The sequence below is a fragment of the Notolabrus celidotus genome, chromosome 10 (genome assembly GCF_009762535.1).
Source record: "Notolabrus celidotus isolate fNotCel1 chromosome 10, fNotCel1.pri, whole genome shotgun sequence".
NCBI lineage: Eukaryota > Metazoa > Chordata > Actinopteri > Labriformes > Labridae > Notolabrus > Notolabrus celidotus.
The window spans coordinates 21,470,580-21,492,103 of NC_048281.1; the positions used below are offsets into that span (position 1 = coordinate 21,470,580).

At 41.1% G+C, this 21,524-nt stretch overlaps 1 protein-coding gene across 2 annotated transcripts in view; it reads left to right on the plus strand.

Moving 5' to 3' along the window:
* The first annotated feature begins 1,074 nt into the window (after positions 1-1,074).
* Positions 1,075-21,524, plus strand: part of epha3 (eph receptor A3) — a 118,016-nt gene continuing 97,566 nt past the window's right edge. For both annotated transcript variants that reach the window (XM_034693113.1, XM_034693112.1), the window contains exons 1-3: positions 1,075-1,215; positions 9,550-9,614; positions 19,474-20,134. In XM_034693113.1, coding sequence (XP_034549004.1) covers positions 1,122-1,215; positions 9,550-9,614; positions 19,474-20,134 — 820 coding nt within the window. In that variant the 5' untranslated portion in view covers positions 1,075-1,121. The remainder of the gene's footprint in view (positions 1,216-9,549; positions 9,615-19,473; positions 20,135-21,524) is intronic.

The window sequence follows — 21,524 nt, forward strand, 5'->3', positions numbered from 1 at the left end:
CCCTAATGGCCCTCACAAAAACATACACACAGTAGATGCAAAAACAGAGGCACAATATGTCCCCCTCCTAATGAGTCAAACTTAAGTCAGTGTGAGGACATTCAAACATGGAAACAATGAAAATAGACATTTAAAGATGTTTTCTTTGACATTAAACATCAGTGTATAAGTCATGTAAGTGAGTAAGTGTAAGTCACACCAGCTCGAGTCGTATGAGCAAAAAGTGTAATTGTTTTCATGTGCCCCTGTCTTTCGAACACCCACTGTTGGTATGATTCATATAACTTTTTCTGCAACAAAAGAAGTCCAATGACTGAGTTCTGCTTGTTTTTAGGTCAAAGAACACACTCCTCTTTTGTTGAACAGTTTTTGAAAATGAAAAAGTGAACCAAGATCGTCATTGTGTTTGACTCAAACTTGATGGTCATTTTTTGCTGTTTATAAGAAAATATCATGTTCTTTAAGACTGTTCCACAGACTTGCTTAACTAGAAACCGACCTTATTTTTACCCCCAAATTATAACTCCATCAATTATTTTAATTTGAGCATATTTTAGTTGCCATTTTTTGTTTTAAAGAGACATGTAGATCCTGGAGCTGCTTGAAAATGTTGGAGAAAGAAGCTTAGTAACTACACTGATGTGACAAACAGCACGCATTCCCTGCTCATAATAAAACCTTTAAATCATAATAAAACCAGCTTAAGAAGAGGGAAACAAGAAGTACAGTGATGGCAATGTGATTGAATTATTGCATGAGTGGGTCACAGAGACACTGGCTGTTGCCCTTATTGTCCCATAAATATATTGTACATGTACCATACATTTTGTTCCCTGCTATACATTTTGGTGACTTAATTCATTATTTAGCTTTGCCTGGAAAAAATATGCTTAAGAGTTTGCTTTTTAAATCAAAAGACACCCGTGTTAAAGGATCTGAAGTGACCTGTGGTGAACTTGCGCGCTGTGTTTTGCTGTCTGTCAGACTCTGTAGGACCCAGCGGAAAAATGCTCCAGCCGGAGGGAGCCGGAGCGAGAGAGAGGAGAGAAAGCTGAGAGGAGAGGAGACGCTCTCAGATCAGTCAGTGGCTTCATGGAGTTATGTACCTCTGATCCGCCGCCATGGATTGCAATCCGCGATCACTTCTACTCATTTTACCTCTTTTATTGTCCTGCGTTATTCCTGCGTTTCCCATCATCTACCCCCCGAATGAAGGTAAGAGAACTCTCAGTCTGCGGACATGTGTGTTTGTGTGGATGTGTGCGCGCGCGCATGGATGTGTCGGACACATCGCGGACTTGCTTCAGTCCAAATTATAGCGATAACAATAACAAGATGATCTTACAGCGCGTGGAGATGAGACAGAGAACCACGTGGAGCCGGGATATGATTCATTATAGACAATGCATTCAGTATAAACTTGAAAAGATCTGAACAAGGCAGACAAGGCTGTCTCATTTTGGATAATCTCGCGCATGGGGGGTTAATAGTTGTTCAAATTGGGATGAGATGGCGAGACAGCTCCCAAAGCGCTCGTCGCAGAGTTATAACGGGGCAAAAAGATGTCCAGAAACTCCGCTATCTGTGTGTTCATCGTGGGTTCATGTTGTTCTCTTTTATCAAAGAATCCTTTCGGGAAGACGCCCCACATAGACTGGCAGACACGCCGATTTAAAGGCAATAAATAGAAGATGAGCTCCAACGCATATAGTGCGCAAAAACGCGGATGAGTGTTTTTATGGCTGTGACCTGGATAGATCCGAAACTGTTTACTTTTGGGCTGCTGTGTCCATCGAACAAGGCCATAGTGACTATGTTTAAGATTAAATATTAAATATGACGTTCGTGAAACGAGTAAAAAATGAGAAAGGTGCTAACGACCTCATCTGCGTCTTTGTGGAGCAGATCCCCCCTGACTTCTTTGGTTAGAATGAGCACGGGGCAATGTTTGGAAACCCCGCAGATCAGGACAGAGCAGTCCACTTTCTGCAGAGTCGCTTGTTCGAACACGTGGAGCTGCACTGGAAACAAATGAAACAGTATACAGTACATATCATACAATACAGTGGAACAGTTGATATTTGTGATAACTGAGGTGGTTTACAGCGGGGTCAGGGGAAAATGAAAGGCATGCGCGTTCTGGAGCTGCTCTGAGTTGTGTAAAGGTTAAACTGCCTGCAGAGGGGGGACAATACATTTGGGAGAATATTTGGGTCACACTGTATAAAGGGAGGTGAGCATTACTTCAGTTAATTCTTGTAATAAAAAAAAATGAAAAAATAAATAAAGAATAGGAAATAAGAATAACACGAATGAATGATATATTTCTTGGATACATTGTTAAGCTCCTGCTTTTTGCCACTCTTAAAATATCAGGGAGGTTGGTTGAAGGACTGGGTAAAACCTTGGTAAACACGAGGTTATGACATGAGTCAGAATGAAGTTCTGATGAATGCAAGCTGGTCCACCATCATTAACTGTTTCGACAAACAGGAGGAGAAGGAAAAGGCACAAAAACACGCTCCTGGTGTCTTTGCCGCACTCGTATTGAACTGTACGCCTTTGAGGAGCTCCTGCTGATGTTGTTGGATGAGTTTGAAAAGTTTGGATGTCCAGGCCACGTCAAACAAAGTTTCCACAACATTCATGCAGCCCTTACAAGAATTAAATTAAATAAAAAATAAACAACCCAAACTGAATGGGGACACCTAGCATCTGAAAGGAACATCAACGGACTTTAACTTACTTTTTATTTATCTTTAAATTTGGGGATAACTTTTTCAAACACGGCTTTTTAAAAATGTTAAGTCTAAAATCAGATTAAGATCGAAAGTGTAAACAACATGCAGATTATGTGTCATATGTTTGAGTTTCTGCTGTTATCCTCTTTGTGCGCTTCTTTGTGTGCCAGGCAAAGAGCGCAGTCCTGTTCTGTGCTTACATGTTGAGCAATAAATCAATACGTTTCATTTGTGATACTTAACATGACTGCATCAGTGGAAAGAGCAATTTATTTTATAAAAACGACGACAAAGAATAAGTGAGGGCCAACTATTGCTTCTGCGAATCTCCTCGGTCACTCTGAACAACTTGTATCCATTTCTTAAGGACCTTCATACACATATTCCAAACACAAGTGTAACACAAATGTTTATTGTAGAGATTGAACGTTGGTGGAAAAATCAGCGACCTTCACAATGAATATGAATCAACATCGAAATACTATAATTTAAAAAATCAGTTTTAAGAGTGTGAGTGGGTGGGTGAGGGGAGTGTGTGTGTATGTGTGTGTAAGGTACAACGAGGGAGAGAGAGAGAGAGAAAGAGACAGTGAGATAGAGAGAGAGTGAGACAGAAGGAGGCAATGTGTGAGAGAGTGGGAGAGATTCTCTGACCGTTTTATTTATTTTATTTTTTTCAAAAGCATAATTTTCGAAATGAGAAACACCTCCGTTAGTAGGCTGCAATTCACCAGAGAGTGTCAGTAACGAGCCGCCCCGTCTTTTTTATGTTATGGAAATTCATACAGACTGCTTTGTGATTTATAAAGAGAAAGGAAAATAGAAACACGAGAGAGATATTTAACGGTGTCGCCCTGCTTTATAAGGTCGGGTTCCACAGACACTCTTTCAGAACAAGACCCAACATGACGTTTTCCAAACAGTTGAAGCTGTGGAGCAACAACGCCAACAACGACAAAAGTATCATGAAGGAAAAACACTCACTGATGGGTATCAGAGCCGCTTTTCTCTCCACTGATAAATCACTTTGTCTGACATAGAGCCTCACATTTGGAGAAACGTGGTGTTCCACTGCTAAGCACAGCATGGAGTAGCCAACGATATATATTTTTAACATATTTATTTAAGAACATAACTTTTTCGTTTTAACCTTCTTCAAGCTAATATCAGTGTGGTAAGATGAACAAAGGATAAACAAGGTTAAAGTGGCTCTCATCTGACGCCCACAGACTACTGCACATCTAATCCAGCGAGCGCGCAGATCACTGACACAGTCAATCAGAGCTGAAGTGGCCTGTCTGTCTATAAACTTCAAAATCTATGCTCACACAAGCATGAGGTTTAAACTTATTCACGTAATTCTATAGTATGATATCAGAAATTTTATAAAAAAGGATTATGCGCTCTTTAATGTCAGTTTATAATGACTCAGACTGGATATTGGCTGCGTAATGCATCGATTACAAAATAACAATATTATTCTCGGGGAAAAAACAACCTTTAACCACAATTAGGCGTTTGACAACATAGGGAGCTGGTGCCACATTTGTTTTATTTATTATTCTAACAGTTTGAGCTACATAAAGGCTAAAGGAAACCAGAAGTGCTTTTATATTTCTTGGAATCATCTATCCAAAGCAGACACTGTGGCTTCACATATTTCCACTTTATTATTATTATTGCCTATTTTTTTTAATGCAGCATACACTGTGTGGCTTTCATTTGGTTCTTGTGAACTTTAGTAAAACTTAAGGGGGAGATGAGAGGATTTCAAAGAAAGTCCCTCAGAATATTGTTCTGTGGCTTGGATTCATTTTCACTTCGGGCGAATATGACATCAGATATTATTCAAAAATACGCTCTCGATATTTAATCTAAAAAACGAAAAAAAAAAAAATAATAAGTTGTTAGTGGTGTGCTTTTTTTTTTCTGTTGAGCTGCACGTCTCTGTGCGTGCCTGCGTGCTGTGATATTGGCCCACAGAGGGGCGTCGGGAGGCCTCGGGTATTTTTAGCCGGCGGTGGGGAGGCTTGGCCCGGCGAGGCCAGTGATGCAGTCCCGCTGGGGCGGATGGGTGTTTTTGAGCAATAGTACCTTTCAGAGGTGGTTCTGGAAGTGTACTCAAACATGCCCCCCTTTCAACCCACTGTCTTCATACCAATTCTTGATCTATATTTATGTGTGTGAGTTGGCCAAACATTGAGGTGAAGATGGAGAGTGGTATCTTCATAATAACAGCATGCCTCCAAAGCTTTAGAATAAAAAAAGATTAAGAGTGTTAGTGTATGTGTGTGTGTGTGTGGGTGTATGTTTATGTGTAGAGATACAAGATTATACAATATGTGTGCAGGAGTACTGGATGCCTTTATCGGAGTGGTTAAGTCCATGTGTGTTTATAGAATATAAGGCATCTGGTCTCAGAAGAAAGAAAGAAAGAAAGAAAGAAAGAAAGAAAGAAAGAAAGAAAGAAAGAAAGAAAGAAAGAAAGAAAGAAAGGGGAATGGGGGCAGAGGGGTTGGGCAGGCAGCAGCAACATCAGACAGAGCGATTCTGCACTTGAATAATTCATAATGGGAGGTGAACACTTCACCCTTTAACACAGACACAAGTCGCCTTGCTTTGCCTGCACTGCGGCCTGCCAACCTTCACATGCTCAGAGCCAGGATGCAGAGACAGTGCCCTCTAACACCGTGTGCTCGATCAGATGCTAGATATTATGAGAAAAAGTGCATGTTAGCATCTTTGTTCTATTCTTTCCTCTTCTCTTCTACTCTGAACTAAGTGAGTCAGTCCAGATGGGAGGGTCTCCGCTCTGCTGATCTGGCCATTTGTTGATTCTAGACCAGCGTGTCTGACTGACAGCTTCTCCTTCCACTCCTCCAACATTTTAATTATGTCTGAGGATTGAATTTCCTCATCCATCTGCTGGGAAACGCTTTCCTTCATCAAATTTTACTGGAATAGCTGGAAGATTGAATCAAAGTTTGAGCGAGACAGTCATGATGGTGTTAAACTGTGAGAATATAGACATCAAAATGGGCACCCTGTAGATCTTTGCTCTAGCATTTCATGTTAATATTTCAGCATGAGCTATGCCAAGCGATACTAGGTCACTAGCAGGCGAAGAAAGGAGAACTAATGCTTCATGACGAGTGGTCTCAGATTGTACTTGCGGTGCTGCAAATTGTGTTTACTAGCTGAGAGAGAAATCAATGTATACCCATCAGTTTATCCTGAAAACTTGCACTTGTCTGGATGCCTGTGGCGGGATGTCTTCCACTTCCATTTTGTCAGGGTGTGTTTAAGCATGTGTGTGTTGATAGGGGTCTACATATGTGTCAAACATTGATTCACCTGTTTCTACCTCAGTGATGTTTTGCTCCCTCCCAGACAGGCTGGCTCAGTTTGCTATTAATACTCTGAGTTCCCGTTTAGAGGCACTCCCTGTTGGGGCAGGGGCTATATGCTTGGCTGACGCTAGCTTGCTAACCGACTGTGTATGCGTGTGTTTGTGTGTGTGTGTGTATGAGGGAGAAAGAGAGGGAGAAAGACTGTCAGCTCAAGTTTGTGTATGCTCTTATTTCGTGCCTGCTCGAGTACGCATGTGTGGGAATGTCCTCATGTTTTGGTTAGCATCTCAAAGAGAGGATGCATAGACCGCAGTATATGTAGTTGTGTGCATAATGTGTGTTTATCAAAGCTTTTATTTTGAAGGTGCATGTTGTTCATGTATTTGGAACATTTTAGTACAACTGCAAGTGCTGTATTTACTTCTCGGGTTTCTTGAATGGGATGCATCTTTTTGTACGATTTTTGTTTATTCCACAACTGTGCACCGCAATTGTGTCTATGCATACATTTTGGAGTGTGTATTTGTGTGCATGTGTGGGTGCTGATTTCCCAAGCCAAGTGCAGCTGGAGGGGGCTTTTTCCTCCTGCGATATGAGAGCCGTCTAATTTTCTGCTCTCAAATTCCCCTGCTCGGCTCAATTTGAGTGGTGGGCTCGGCTCGTTGAGAAATGTAAATTGGAAGCAATGGCCCTGGATGCTGAGCTGCTATTATCTGACATGAACAGATAGCTTCATTAGACTCTAATAGGAATGTGTCGACTGCCACTCATCTGGCTGAGTGGCTTAGCATGGCTACGGCTCAGGTGAGCCTCCGTTCAGAGGCTTTTTGAGGTTGGAAGTTAATAATGAGTCTCACTGTGTGTCTGTTTTCCTTTCCCCGCTTCCTTTTCAAGCTCTATTTTTTCACCACTCTGGCTGATAGTTATCAGTCTGGCCTGAAGAAAATGATGATTTCAATCTCAATCTTTACTCCAGTGTGAAACAACAATTAGTTCACCGAGTGGCGAAATCCCTTTCTACTGCGTTTATGCTGCTTGTGACGGGTACATTTTGCATGGCTAAAATAATTTCCTCAGTGGCACAGCAGTCCGCCCTGACCCTCAAATACTCTCTTTGACAGTCCTCAGAGATGTGTACACTCTGCTTATTGAAGCTTTGAATGAGAGAATACAGAGGAATTGTATTTTTCACAGTGAACAGAGTTACAGCTGCAGGGCCTGACTGCACCACTGCTTCACATTGTTGTGTTGCGTGCTCTCGCTTGGGTAAGTGTGTGTGTGTAGTTTCCACTGGTATGTGTGTGTTTGAGCAGTGGACTGCTTTGCTCTCAGCAGGACAAAAAAGAGGCTGAGTCAGTTTTCAGGTTGAAACTTAAAACAGGAAACCGTCCATGCATTATTGTTCGTCTTTTAGCTGATTATTAACCCCTGTATTCCATGTCAGTGAGTGAGCGTGTTTTTGTTGCACAACATGGGTATTCATGTTTTTCCCCCAATAATTCATGGATTGAAATGCATCACTGTTAGAGACATTTAATATGAATTCAAAAGAGTTTAAAGGTCTAACCTAAGACGATGCTCTCATAAGCGATAATAAAGGAAAATGTTGTTTTACTCAGTAAGAGTAACAAAAAATGACCATCCTTCTAAAAATGTTCACAATTACAAGTCTTTTTTCCGGATTGCATCACTGTTTGTCCCACTGCCACCAACATGGTATACCTGACTGTTTCTTCACAGGTAGCCTCTCAATCAATTCAATAAAAGACATCTTCTTAGTTTTTTAAATGATTTGTTTGAAATAAGAAAAAACAGCATATTTTGAATTTTAAAGCTCCTGTAAGGAGTTTTAAAATTCAAATACCAGATCATTATGCTCTAAAATCGATTCTCAAATCAAAATATTGATACTTTTGATACTTCAGTCATTTGAAGTGAAGTATATCATTAACAGGAACACAGTGGAAAGTAACTAAACCATTGAGATCTTGTCTAAATGATACGCGGTTGGTGGGAAATACTAGTTCTAGTTCTTAATAATTAAACAATAATTTTTTTTAATGGTTTATTGTTTACTTTATTTCTTTTTTTGTGTGTCTAAAAAAACATTTTCACATATTTTGTATGATTGTGTCCTCTGTTTGGTTTTTCTGTTCAGACACATTAGGTGTATTTGCACAAAGTATCAGTATCGGATCGGTATCGCCAATACCAGCCTGAATTTTACTCAGTATCGGATCGGAAAGGAAATTTGTGGTATCGAACATCACTAATTTATATACTTATTTTATTTTAACCAATGGACCCAAGCCCAATGTGATGTCCAAGAAATTACTACAGAATTGGAGCATCCATGGTTATAATGCTTTCTCCACATTTGGGATTACCAGTGTCATGGCACCAAATGCATCTGAGCTTTATCCATACAGCTCCCCTGAATAGTTTTTAAACAGATTAAAAATTACACAGAGATTGACCATTTCTGTTTAGTCAGTCTGAAACTGCTGGTAGCTGCCAGCTGCTGATTAATCGTATGCTGTCGAATTACCTTTCTCTATATATTCCATGGCAAAGGTTTCCACTGAGTCATTTGTTTGATGGTTGAAATAAAGCATGTGAGATTTAACAATAATGAAAAAAATAACTCATCCACTAACAGGAAAAGGTTAGCCAAGAGATAAGAGATACTGATTTTTCCACAGGGAGCACCAAAATCAACACAAACCCAAAGTTCCTCACATGAGCTTAAAGTACCGCTAGAACTTCCACATTTTCACTCTGTTGTTCCTCCACCAACCCAAAGTGTGGAGTGTCACACTAATGGAGGTCCTTGTCCTAGTTGTCTCATGTCATATTCCATCAGCATGACTTTCCCTCTCCGCATCTGGGTTTCTATTTGACATGAAAGACTTGTTGGCAGGACACACATAAAATTGTATTTCCATTCATTATAAGTGGATATATATTTGGTTTCAGTGTGGCCAATCGCATCCCCGACCACCTCTGAAACTGGTGATTGGATCTGATTTTTGGATTTGATGCAGTTCTACCTGGTGACAGTCCAATCACTGAGGCTGTATGTTTGGCTATGAACAATGTGGGGTCAGATGGGTCAAAAGCTGGAGACTTGGAAATGAAAAACTTCTTCTGGTATTTGAAATTTTTTGGCTCTGCTTTAGTGCAAAATCATATCAGGATTTCTGTGTTGTAGCCAGTTTGCCCGGCCAAAATCTGCTTTTACGCAGTGCAGCAAGAAAAGGAGTGTGCTCTCACTGTTGGTTAGCATAAGATATGTGTGGTGCATGCGTGTGTGTGTGTGTGTGTGGCAGCTGAGAAAATAAAGTCACGATCAGTGCTTGAGGTTGGCGATCCCTCCTTTGGGATTAGATGTGAGCTAATTGGGGCTAAAAAGGACTAGACACTCATGTTCTCTTTGTTTTCTCTCGTCCTCATCACAGTGAACCTGTTAGACTCTAAAGCCAGCCAGGGGGAGTTAGGATGGATTTCCTACCCATCACATGGGGTGAGTATTCTCTAAATCTAAATATCTATATTTATCCACATCATGTATGAATATGCTTACATCTGGAAGTCAGACCTCCCCAACAGGAACATGGAAGCCGGATTGAGCGGCCACACCACATGAAATCAGGATTTTCAGACTCCTGGGGTTCACACTATCATGTTGACTCAGTGAGCCAAGTGCAGATTAACCCACTTTTCTTTAGACGTTTCTGTCCATTCTTCATCACGCAGGTTAAAGGTTAAGTATTTGGGAGCTTGCCATATGGTCAAGATGCTTACAGAAAATTGAACTGCTTGTATGTCGGGGTGTTTAAAAAGATTAAGGCATTAAAGGATTTTAGGGTTTTCGGCACACAGGCATCCACACAAAAATGACGACAAGCCTAACTTTATTTTTTGTTGATATTACATCAAAAGCAGATGCAGTGTTTTACTGCTGTTGCATGTGAATATTATATTCCATTATTGAGATTTCACTTTTAAGCCATTTGCTTGTAACTAAAAATATTCACCATTAGTCTGTCTGCTACATTATGCATTAATACCATGACTGGTCCTTGGCATCCATTGTCACGTCTGTGATGTGCACATCAATGATTTGTGAAAAAGAAAACTATGAAATTGGGATCAAAGCTTGCACTTTGTGTAACTTTTATTCAAAAGTCACTCTATAACTGTGTGAATGTATGCATGTGGCGGTTGATTTAAGGGGAATTCCTTTATATGGAAATTCTTGAACCTCAACAAAAATGTACCATTACAAATTAGAATTTGATAGCTTTTTAAAAAATGAAACAGCAGAAATGCAGTCCCAGACTTTTGTGAAACAATGTCTGCCGCCTCATACAGCTTCTTTCGGCTACAGAGTCCCTCCAGCGGGCTCTCTCTCAGTGTTTATTTGTCTAACTAGTTAGACTTCTGTGCCTTAGGGCTGGCCCACTGACACACACACACATACACACACACTTCCTTGTTTTTTCCTTTATTAAGTGTTAGAATTACTCCTTGGCAGTGGCTTAAGGTAATCCAGTCATTTGTTCCGTTGAGCTGCCAAACCTTGTTTCCCTCGGCCGTATACAGTGCTGGCACCGTCCAAACGCTTAGGAGTTTCTCCACGAGGTTTAACCACAATGAAGGACTGACCCAAAGGAAAAAATGCATGCAGTTTAAAATGAATTTGCTGTACGGACAACTGCAGGCCGCAGAACAATTGCGTGACCATTCTGAGTCAAAGATTGATCCTCTGCTGATAGAAGTTATTCACGTGTGAGTTAGTAGGAAAATGCGGACGGATATTAGGGAAGTGATCCAGCACTGGACTCTGGAATGTGAGACAGAGTTTATGCAGAGTGCCCGGCCAGCTCTGCTTTATTTCATGTTATTTACTTTGAACAAGTTCAGGAGAAGAGCAAGTGGTTGAACATTTAATTAAAAAAAAAATGCAGCAAACGAAGCCAGTGTGACTCTTATATCAGAGTGACTCCGGAGAGAAAGAAAGAGTGGTGATAGGAGAGGATGAAGGGGAGAGAGGAGGGTCGGAGGGGGAGAAAAAAGGAAAAAGGGATAAAGAGGGGGGCTGGGATGAAGGAAGAGGGAGAAGAGGGAGTGAGAGAAGGACAGGAAGGGATGAGAGAGAGGTATAGAGAGAGATATTGCTGATGATCAAGTCCTCAAGGTGAATCATCTGTAATTACTCACGTCATCCACTGACTGCACTCCGATAAGCAGCCTGCCCAGGGAGACTGCTGCTCACAAATGATTTCTCATAATGTGGCAGTAGCACACAGCCCTCACATACACACACACAATACACACATAAACACAAACACTCGCTCACATTGATGGAGGGGCCGCAGCTAACAGCCCACCGAGACGCAACGTGCTCTGGTCACAACAAATTAAGAGCTTAGCCTCCCCAGGACGTTCACTCCGGACTCACAGACCAGACTGACAACTGCTTGTGTGTGTGCGTGTGTGTGTTAGGGTGCGTGTGATCCAGATATACAGTTATCTGTCTGGGAGGCAGGCTGATTGCTGAGCAGTGTCCAGGGGGCTTAGCCCTTCACAAGACTAAAGAGTGTTAAAGATTACATTCTTGCGTGCTTTGAAAGCATTCTTCAGCAACAAACCAACACCCCAGACACTGACTGTGCATGCAAAATAAAATTAATGGACACATACCAAGTCAAGTACATTTTCCATAGGAACCAACAGGGGATGCTCGCACTGCTGTTTTTTGCCACGACTAATGCTGTTGTTGTTACTCGAATAAAAGTGATGAGATCAAACAGTCAGTAGTCAATGTTAAAACTGTATTTCAGTTCAATTAATGTAGTTCGATCTATACCCAACTTATAGAGTGTCCGTTTGAGGCTTGCTCTGGAAGTACTGGAAACCTAATGCACACTGTTTAAAAAAAAAAGACAATCCTTATAGCAAAAATAAAGATGTTTAAAGCCTGATAGAAAAAACGATTTTGGTCCGGATAGCCAATTTCTCTGTCTGCACACACTGTACAGGGGGTGCATTTTTTTTTAGAACTCATAACAGTTTAGGAGATACTAAGGTTACGAGTTTTGCATAATTAGAGGCACAGCTGACTTGACTGACAGGCCGACATTGTAGCTGTTAGCGAAGAGGCTAAAGTGCTGCTTCAACTCCACATCTTTGCGTCATGCTCAAGCAGCAACCTCCGGTCTACAAATATGAGTCCAATGCGGAAGTGCTAACTGCAGTTCATCAAGGATCTGCTTGAGGCTGGCTCCAGAAGTACCAGAAACCACATACACACCAATTCAAAAAAGCCGATCTTTACAGCAGAAATAAACATGTTTACAGCCTGGTACAAAAGACGAGTGTAGTCTGGATAGCTCATTTCTCGATCGGCACACACTGTACGGGGGTGAATTTTTTCTAATGGGCAATTTCGAAGACATTAAAATTACCAGTCTTCCAATGAGAGGCACAGCTGACTTGATTGACAGACAGGAACATTGTAGCTGTTTGCTAGGAGGCTCAAAGCCGCCTCTGTACGTCACACTGGCTCGACAGCAGCACTATGGCTGCCGCCGCCGATTGGCCTCAAAACAGCGCTTCAGGAACAGATGGTTGACGTCACAGATACTACCTCCATATATTATACAGTCTGTGGTCATGCTTGATTGAATAAAGTTTGGTTGAGTCAGCATTTCTAACATGGGAACCGCGAATGATAGGCTTCAAAACTCTGCTACCGAAACAAATGGGTTACCTCACGGAGACTACATCAATTTATTATAGTCTATTTTGTACATAATTGTTTTAACTCATAGCAAAAAAAATACTAAAAGTCACAGTATTCCATCCACAGGGCTATGACAGAAGAGCTTAGTGGCAATAGCATCAATTGTTTTGCAAAAAAGTAGCATGAAATGACATGACTTGAAAATAAGAAGCCACATTGTTTAAAACACCATCAGATATAATAATATAATAATACTAATACTAATACTAATAATAATAATAATAATAATAATAATAATAATAATAATAATAACATAAGATACACATACACACCTTTAAATTCTCAGGTTAGGAAATGAAAGGGTGGGTAAGGACTGGCAGAGTATATTGACTTTGCTTTTCATGTTTGTAACTCTGTCTTCCACTTTGGTCATCCAGTTTTTATTTATTTTTTGGCTCTTATAGTACAGAATGCTGTTTCAATTTCTTTAGTAGCCCAAGGGCTCTTAAAGCTGGTGCCACCCCATCTGCGAAATCAGCCTTACCAGTAGAACCCCCACCCCCCGCACACACACACAAGGGAGAGTAGACAGAAAAGCCTATCCATAAACGAGGATTAGCAGGCTAAGGCAAGGGACCAGAGAGGAGAAAGAGGAGGGAGTCTGAAGTGTTTTATTGCAGATGTTATGCAACAAATATTTAGCATGAGCGCATTTGCAAAATTAGTACAAATATACACCTATTAATAAAATAAATACATCCCAACTGTACCTTAATATCCCCCTACACAGTAAAACAAATTAAATCTCTAGTATAATTAAAAACCAATTCATTTCAATGCACTTATAACACCCCACAGTATTTTAATTATAGTGAAGAGGTGGTTGGAAATGGAAATAGTGCTTCCCAGCATCCCTTTGCAAATGCTGCCAATGTGTCCTTGAGCAAAGCATAAACAAGGATTAAGAGGGCAAGACTGGGAGCAGTTTAAAAACAGGAGGAAGGAGGGAGAATGTATGAAGTGTGTGTTCAGGTTTCCATTGGGTAAGACCAGCTGATGAAACGTCCTCTGACTGATATGCTGCAGTTGTCGAGTCTGTGACCCCACTGACCTCCCCATGGAGCCCGAAGCATAAACTTGTCATGCACTTGTGGTGGAGAATCCAGTTTTTAAGTTAACCCCTCTCCAGCAGTTGGGGTGTGAGGAAAATTTGAAATATACTTTATATGTCTCTTTAATTGCCTTTATTACATCAAACTAAAGTAAGTCTACTAAAATGCCCCCTTAAAATATTGCACATTGACACCTTAAAGAAAAAATTGAGCCAAACTATCAAATGTACAAACAAAAGAAGCTCAATCCAACCTTGCTTCCTAAAATACAACTTCATTCTCATGCATTGTTATTCGATACTGGCCCATTAACTGCTCCATTAACTCTCATTGACCTGTGTGTCTTTGAAGTGGGTGAACTGGTGTGCTGACTCGTTGACTCTGAGTCGTGCCTGTTGCCGTCGTTGAAATGTCCTGGGTGGGTTAAGTTACCGCCCTCCACTTTACTGTCCCTTTAACTGCTTCACCTACAGCACAGATCAGACAAACCAGGGACAAGATCACACCAAACTGTGCCCCAACTGTGACCATCAGGGGTTGGGGTCAGAGGTCACCAGGACTGGTGTAGGGTCGGGGTGTTGTTATATATCAATTAGAGGACAGGGAGTACTCTGCGTCACAGCCCTTGGAGAGAAACAAGAGGAGGACTGCCCACTTTTATTTACCCAGGGTGATAAACAAACAGTTCCATGCAGGGCTTCTGCTGTTGCTGAAAGCCAGAAGTTGTGATCCTAGAAGGGCAGCTTTAAAGAATATGTATTTAATAAATCTTCTCTGAATCTGGAGGTGGAGTCTTTTGTTCAGAAATCATTCTTTTATTTCCTCCCTTCCTCTTCCTAATTGTCACACGAGGACAGAAAAGGCTCAGCTAATGGGCTCGGGGAATTGATTCAAGAAAGGAGGATATCATCCTTATGATGTAATGTTTGGGGATCGAGAAGAGAAGGAGAGTCCATGTAATAGATGCTAGATCGTCACATCATACTGGAGGTCTTATTTACTTTGGCAGGGAGCTGTTCCAGTCAAGTCGTCTTTTCTTTGGGATTGGATAGAGCACATGAAAATACATACAGAGAGGCATACACCTGGGTTTGATTTTGAGTCCTATGTGGGTTTGTGTGTGGTACATTTAGGACCAGAGAGTAGTGATTGCTTTAGATGAAGTCAAGTTTGCACATTTTCACTTCAATGTTTTGCAGCAGTTTGGCTGCAGTTCCTTCTTAGAAAGTATAACCCCTAAGCACCCAACTATTATCTGTTTGACACAAATCAGGTTAGCCTGAAAATGTAAGCAAAGCCTGGTTAGACTTGAAGTTATCTTTTTTATCAAAAATACATTTTAATAGTTTTGTATTTGTAATGTATAATTGTTTGGTTAGCGTTGGAAAATAATGGTTTTAGTTTAAGTAGAAGCGCAATTTATACATATACATCTTAACATGGCAGACAACACAACAACTTCAACCGCACGTCCAAAACGGAAGATCTCACAGAGTGTGTGCAAGATGATACTGGACACTGCCCAAGCTGCTGTATTTGATAAGTTGGGGTCAGAACAAGCGGATATGTTAAAGCCTTATCCGTTTATGTATGCCAAACATAAAGGGATTAAGCATTCAAATCTCCAGCACAGACAACTGCTTACAAGTTGCATAAACTCATTAATGCTGGAACACAAATCCACAGATGTGTTGGAAACAAGAGAAACAGTACTCATTTACACAAATGCACACACTCATTACAGTCATATGCAGTGCTTTAGGTGGAAATCTAAGAGGTGGCACTCCTCTTATTCACCTGTTGGTGATCGTATCATGCGGCCAGTGTCAGTAACTTATTACAACAACGCTCTTACTTTCTACAGACTTGTGTCATCATCCAGCTCAGCTTAAGTCTGTGTCCTCTTTGTGCCCTTTTGGAGCCAAACCAACATTGCTGACGTCTTCTTTTTACTCTGATTTTTCCTTTTTATACTGCACTGTAGAGACTTGCATGTTTGTGTTAATTAGATGTTGCTCTCTAGTGAAATAAAGACAAGTGAGCATCATGTAACGCCCTGTGTGAGGGACCAAGCAAACCACATTCCCAAACCAAAATGATAAGAACTAAGTCAACATAACATAACTCAAATAAACATGACAAAATGTAAGGTGTGGACTAAACAAACAGACCTCCCACACAAAAAAGGAACTTATATAGTGATTGGGCCAAACCAAGTTTAACTGAAGGGGTAAACAAAATGAACACTTAATTAAACTGAATTCAAAGTAATACTAACTAAGCCTGAACCCCCCCATGACATCAGAGCCCATGGTCTGCTCCACTCAGCTGGCTTCAGCATGAAAGTCCTTTCCACCCTTGGCCACGCCTTTCACACCCTGGAAAGTTTTTCTTGTGGCTAATTAAAATAAACTATAATGTGGATGGGACAAGAAAGTGTACTAGCAGAGAAGTCCCAGGCAGTGGCTAGGGGGTGGCCATGGCCACCTCTGAAAACTGATTGGCCACCCCTGTGGCCACCCTGAAATTCTCAAACATGATTGGCTATTGCCATGTCAGAGGCATTACTTATATTGAAATCAGCTGTGTTGTATTTCAACAAGCTGCAGAGACAGTAGTTTCTTTGCATTTGAATATTATTTTTGTTGATGCTTTGACTTTGGACAATCATCTTCACTTTGAGTCCTTAAAGAGTTCAGTTCAGCACATTTAAATGTTGAGACTGTCGAGTTAAATTTTTAATGTTAACATTAGAAATCTACAAAAATGTAACATTTGTTAAATTATTCTATAAAATTAAGTTAAAGTAGATGTGATTATTGGAGGTAACCCTACTAGGTTTGGGGTGAGCCCCTAATGTTTTCCACACCTGGCCAACCCTCAACGGTCAGTGCCCCAGTTTGGCCACCCAGGTCAAAACTGTCTGGCTCCGCCACTGGTCCCAGGTACACCGAGGGGTTACATTTAGAAGTGGCGGTTCTACGTACTTTTTAAAGCACATCGTATGTAACACACAATGTGTACATTAGCCTTCAGCTTGTGGCCACATGTCCTGTCAGAAACCAATTCTAAAAGAGTTCACTCTCAGGAAAAAGGTAGAATAAAGTGTGCTATGAAAAATGGAACAATATATTTCTGAATAAATGAAGAAGCACTTGAAGGAATGAGGTGTGGTAAGAGGGAGATACTCTGTAGATACTTAAAAGTGCACTCTTTAAATACGCTCCATCCTTCTCAGATTTTATGGCAGCGATATCAGGAGGCTTGGATAGAAAAGCTCAGAGCACTTCATTTCTCAAAGAGGCACAGGTGTACAAACAACCCAGTTTTACAGAAATTACATTTAATTTGATTTTCTAAATACATAATTGATGATTTCTGATTATGTTGCTATGAGTTCTGGGAAAAACTGGTTGTCAAAGAGAGTACATGTGAAGCCAAAGCTGCCTCCTTTGATTGTGTTCGACTTTTACCATCGTCTGATCAAACACAACGTCACCAGAATCACTAATCATGGTTGCAGATCATGTCTTCCCTGTACTTCCTGTAATGTCAAGATCTATCATCAAACCTTTCTGCATGTCATCACATCATTAATTTTGCATATAATTTCAGTGGAGCCATTAAACCTTTTGAGTAAAAGAGGTGAAATGTTAAGTTTCTCTTCGCCTCTTTATATTTAGACCCACTCCAGTCCACTTTCTCCTGTTATTGTTGGGCCTATAGAGAGCTTGAAGTACATTCTGATGAATGAAGTGATGCCGAGGAAGGCATGACAGGGGAGACTAAACACCAAGGGAATCTCTCCCCTCAATTCTCCTCTCACTTTATCTCTCCCTCTTTCTTCCTGTTGCTATTTTTCCGCTCGTTCTCGTGTACCCTCTCTTTCTTTTCTTTCTAGCTTCCTCTTCATTCTTCTCTCTGTCTCTCTCTCTCTCTCTCAGGGGTGTTTCATTAACTTCACTGTGAGATGAAAAGCAAGTGGTCATCCTTCAGCCTGAGAGCTCCTTGAACACCAGACACTCACAGAAACTCTTAACTCCCACACACCACCTTCACACACACACACATGCTCACACACACACAGGGACAAAAACACATGTAATAGAGAACCGAGACTTTCTTAGCTCGTCATTAATTTCTGTGTTCAGGCTGGAAGCACCTGCTGTGTCTGCCTGCTATGGGACTCTAAACACTTCACATGAGCCTTATGTGAATGTATATGTGTGTGCGGGGTTATGTTTCCATTAATGCTTGTGTGAAAGGAGCGATAATTCAGTTTCCATTTACCCAGAGTGGGTTTTCTCTTTCTCTGTCTGTCTCTGAAGAAAGCATTGCTCACTCAGGCATACATCCATTCTGAATTTTCACGGATAGGAAACAACAGAAAAAAAAAGCATCCATTTAAACATTTACACCCATTCATTCTAATGATTGTCATTTTAACCACAATGAGCCCAGTGTTTCAGGTGTTTTCCCATTCATCATCGCTCTGATTCAGTGTTGATTTGCCTGGACAGCGAAGCCAAAGCGCATGATCAATGAGACTTCCCGCTGTGTTGAATTCAAAAGCAATGACCCGGCTTTCTTTTTTTCTCCTCTCCTCTCATTGCTTTCTCCCAGTGGAGGGAAAATGTAAGATAGACACGAACGTTCCTGGTATACACTCACATCTGTCTATACTTCGTAGCTTCTTTTGTTTCATAGTGGATTCAGCACGTTTCCTTTTTAGTAGTAGTAGTACTGTGATGCAAATAACCAAGACTGCAGCTTGAAAGTCCTCACTTGTAGAGAAAAAAACATGTTAGAAGAAGGGTGGAAAAAAACACTACGAGATTTTGCTAATATTTAACAGCAATTAAGCAGCCTCACACAAATTTAGTAGGCTTGAGGTGGGAAATTGCACCTCATCGTTTTTCTGTGAGATATTTTTACAGTGCTCTAAACTAGAAAATTTGGCTAAGCCAGCAAGTTTGCTTTTAATTAATTTGAGTCAATTACAAGAGATCTGGTAGTGTGATTTTTCACCCTTAAGTGTTTATTAGATGCTTAGTATTCAGCAGAAGTGAGTCTGAATCTAAATAATTCATCTGTGAATGCTTACAGGCTTGAGATAACTTTGTTTTTCTTCTATTTCCCCTCTTCTCCTGTTTCTACCTCCTTCTCTTGCTCTAAATTCCCTCTCTCTTATCCCCTCTTTGACTTTCCTTCGATTGCCCATACTCCTTTATTCTTCTATTTTGACCCCTAACCCTATTTCCCTTTATTAATCACCTTAATCTCTCTTAATCTTAACTCTATCTCTATTAATTTTCTTCTGATATGATCACACTCTTAATCCCTACCTCTCCCTTTAATTCCTTCTGCCTCCTCTACAATTTCCTCTTTGCATCCCTCCCTTGTCTCTTCTTTCTTCAAATTTGCTCCCTTTTTGGTTTGGTTCCCTGTCTCTCCTGCCTGTTGCTTCTTTTCGTCTCCCTCTGTTTCTGTCTTCCACCTCTCCCTCTCTCCATCTCTTTCAGTGGGAGGAGATCAGCGGGGTCGATGAGCACTACACTCCCATCAGGACCTTCCAGGTGTGCAACGTGATGGAGTACAGCCAGAACAACTGGCTTCGCACCAACTGGATCCCTCGCCAGTCTGCTCAGAAGATCTACGTGGAGCTGAAGTTCACCCTGAGGGACTGCAACTCCATCCCGTTGGTGCTGGGCACCTGCAAGGAGACCTTCAACCTCCTCTACCTGGAAGCAGATGACGACCAGGGCAGCCACTTCAGAGAGCACCAGTTCTCAAAGATCGATACCATTGCAGCTGATGAGAGTTTTACCCAAATGGACCTGGGAGATCGTATCCTCAAGCTCAATACTGAGGTGCGCGAGGTTGGTCCTATGACCAAGAAGGGCTTCTACCTGGCGTTCCAGGACGTGGGCGCTTGCGTAGCTTTGGTTTCAGTGAGGGTGTACTTCAAGAAGTGCCCTAACACGGTGAGGAATCTGGCCTCCTTCCCTGATACAGTGCCAATGGACTCCCAGTCACTAGTGGAGGTCAAAGGCTTATGTGTCAATCACTCCAAAGAGGAGGAGCCTCCACGAATGTACTGCAGTACGGAGGGGGAGTGGCTCGTTCCTATTGGGAAGTGTCTATGCAACCCAGGATACGAGGAAAGAAGCAACACCTGCCAAAGTAAGTCAGCTCTCCTTTCAGTCATTGTGCAGCTCTCTAGTACTTCCATTGTGTCCATTGACTACCTTTCTTCTTGTGTACTATCTAATTTCTCTCCTCTGCCTGACCTTCCCTGGAAACAGCATTTCTTGTTGAAATACTTGGGTTACTAAGCTAAGTTTGCCAAGACCGCAAAGAGTGCAAAGTGTGTGATAAGAACACTGTCACACTTCATATCCGTCAGTCTACAACCTTTAATACCCAGCCTCCGTGTGTTCATGTGCGTATGCTTGTGTGTACATATGCATTCTGTTTGTCTGATGCCTTTAGAAGTACCCCAGAATCCCAACGTGTTGGTGGATAGTCGTACATGTCTGTCTCCATACATGTGTGTGATGCGTTATCCAGATCTCCGAGCTACAAGGAGCACCGTGCAGTAGTTCAATAGTAATCCTCTCTGTGACACATCATTAGCTTTGGGAAGATCTTAACCAGAGCAGCAGGGATGGGACTGATAACACAGAAGAAAGTCGTGGGCTGGAGTGGATGGTGAATAATGGAAAAGTTGCGGTGGTGGTTGTGGGTGTCGGTGGAGTCATGAGTGGGTGGACTTTGGAGTCTGGAGATACTCAAACTCAGCAGAATATCTGTTGTCGCCTTAGAGGTGGTTACAAAACTCAAAAAGTAGGCCTGGCTGCCTGGCTTTGCCTTTCAATGTTGGACTGTCTGCTAGATCATCATCATCCCACATGTTCAGCAGGGGGGCTGCTTTGAATTGATGCCAGTTGGTTATTGGAAAAAAATCAAAATGTCACAATGATAAAAGTCATTTAGGATTATTTTTGGCTCTTGTTATCTGGACTAACACATTGCATACTGAAACAAACCTTACCTGGTTAATGTATTTGCTATTGACTTTTGTTTCTCTTCATTTCACTGTACTCAGCTCAAACCTATTGAGTTTTTTAACTGGTTCTGAAAGACACTGTAGTGGTACTAATGTATTTACTAAGCATATAACCCACAGAGTATCGCTTTTATTTATATTTACCAAGTAAAAGATCCACATTAGTAAGGCACTTCACTATTAAGAGGAAGCAAGTGAAGACTTTGCGTTATTAGACACCAATGTGTGTGTATAGAAGATCCACTAACAACTTTGTCCACAGAGAAAGCCAAAAGTAGCACATTGCCAAAGTTGCTCATAGTTTTAACTTAATTTTAAAACATAAAGAATAATACACAAGTTTCTCCAATTAAAACTTTAAAAATGCTCTTTTGTTTGGTTAATTGGTCTTGTTTTTTTTTTAAAACAGGATCATTTTTCATCAGGAGTGCTATGTAAATGAAAAAAAAAAATCCACATAGCCTGATCATTTTGCAAAAGTAAGTCATCATGGGCATCATTTTC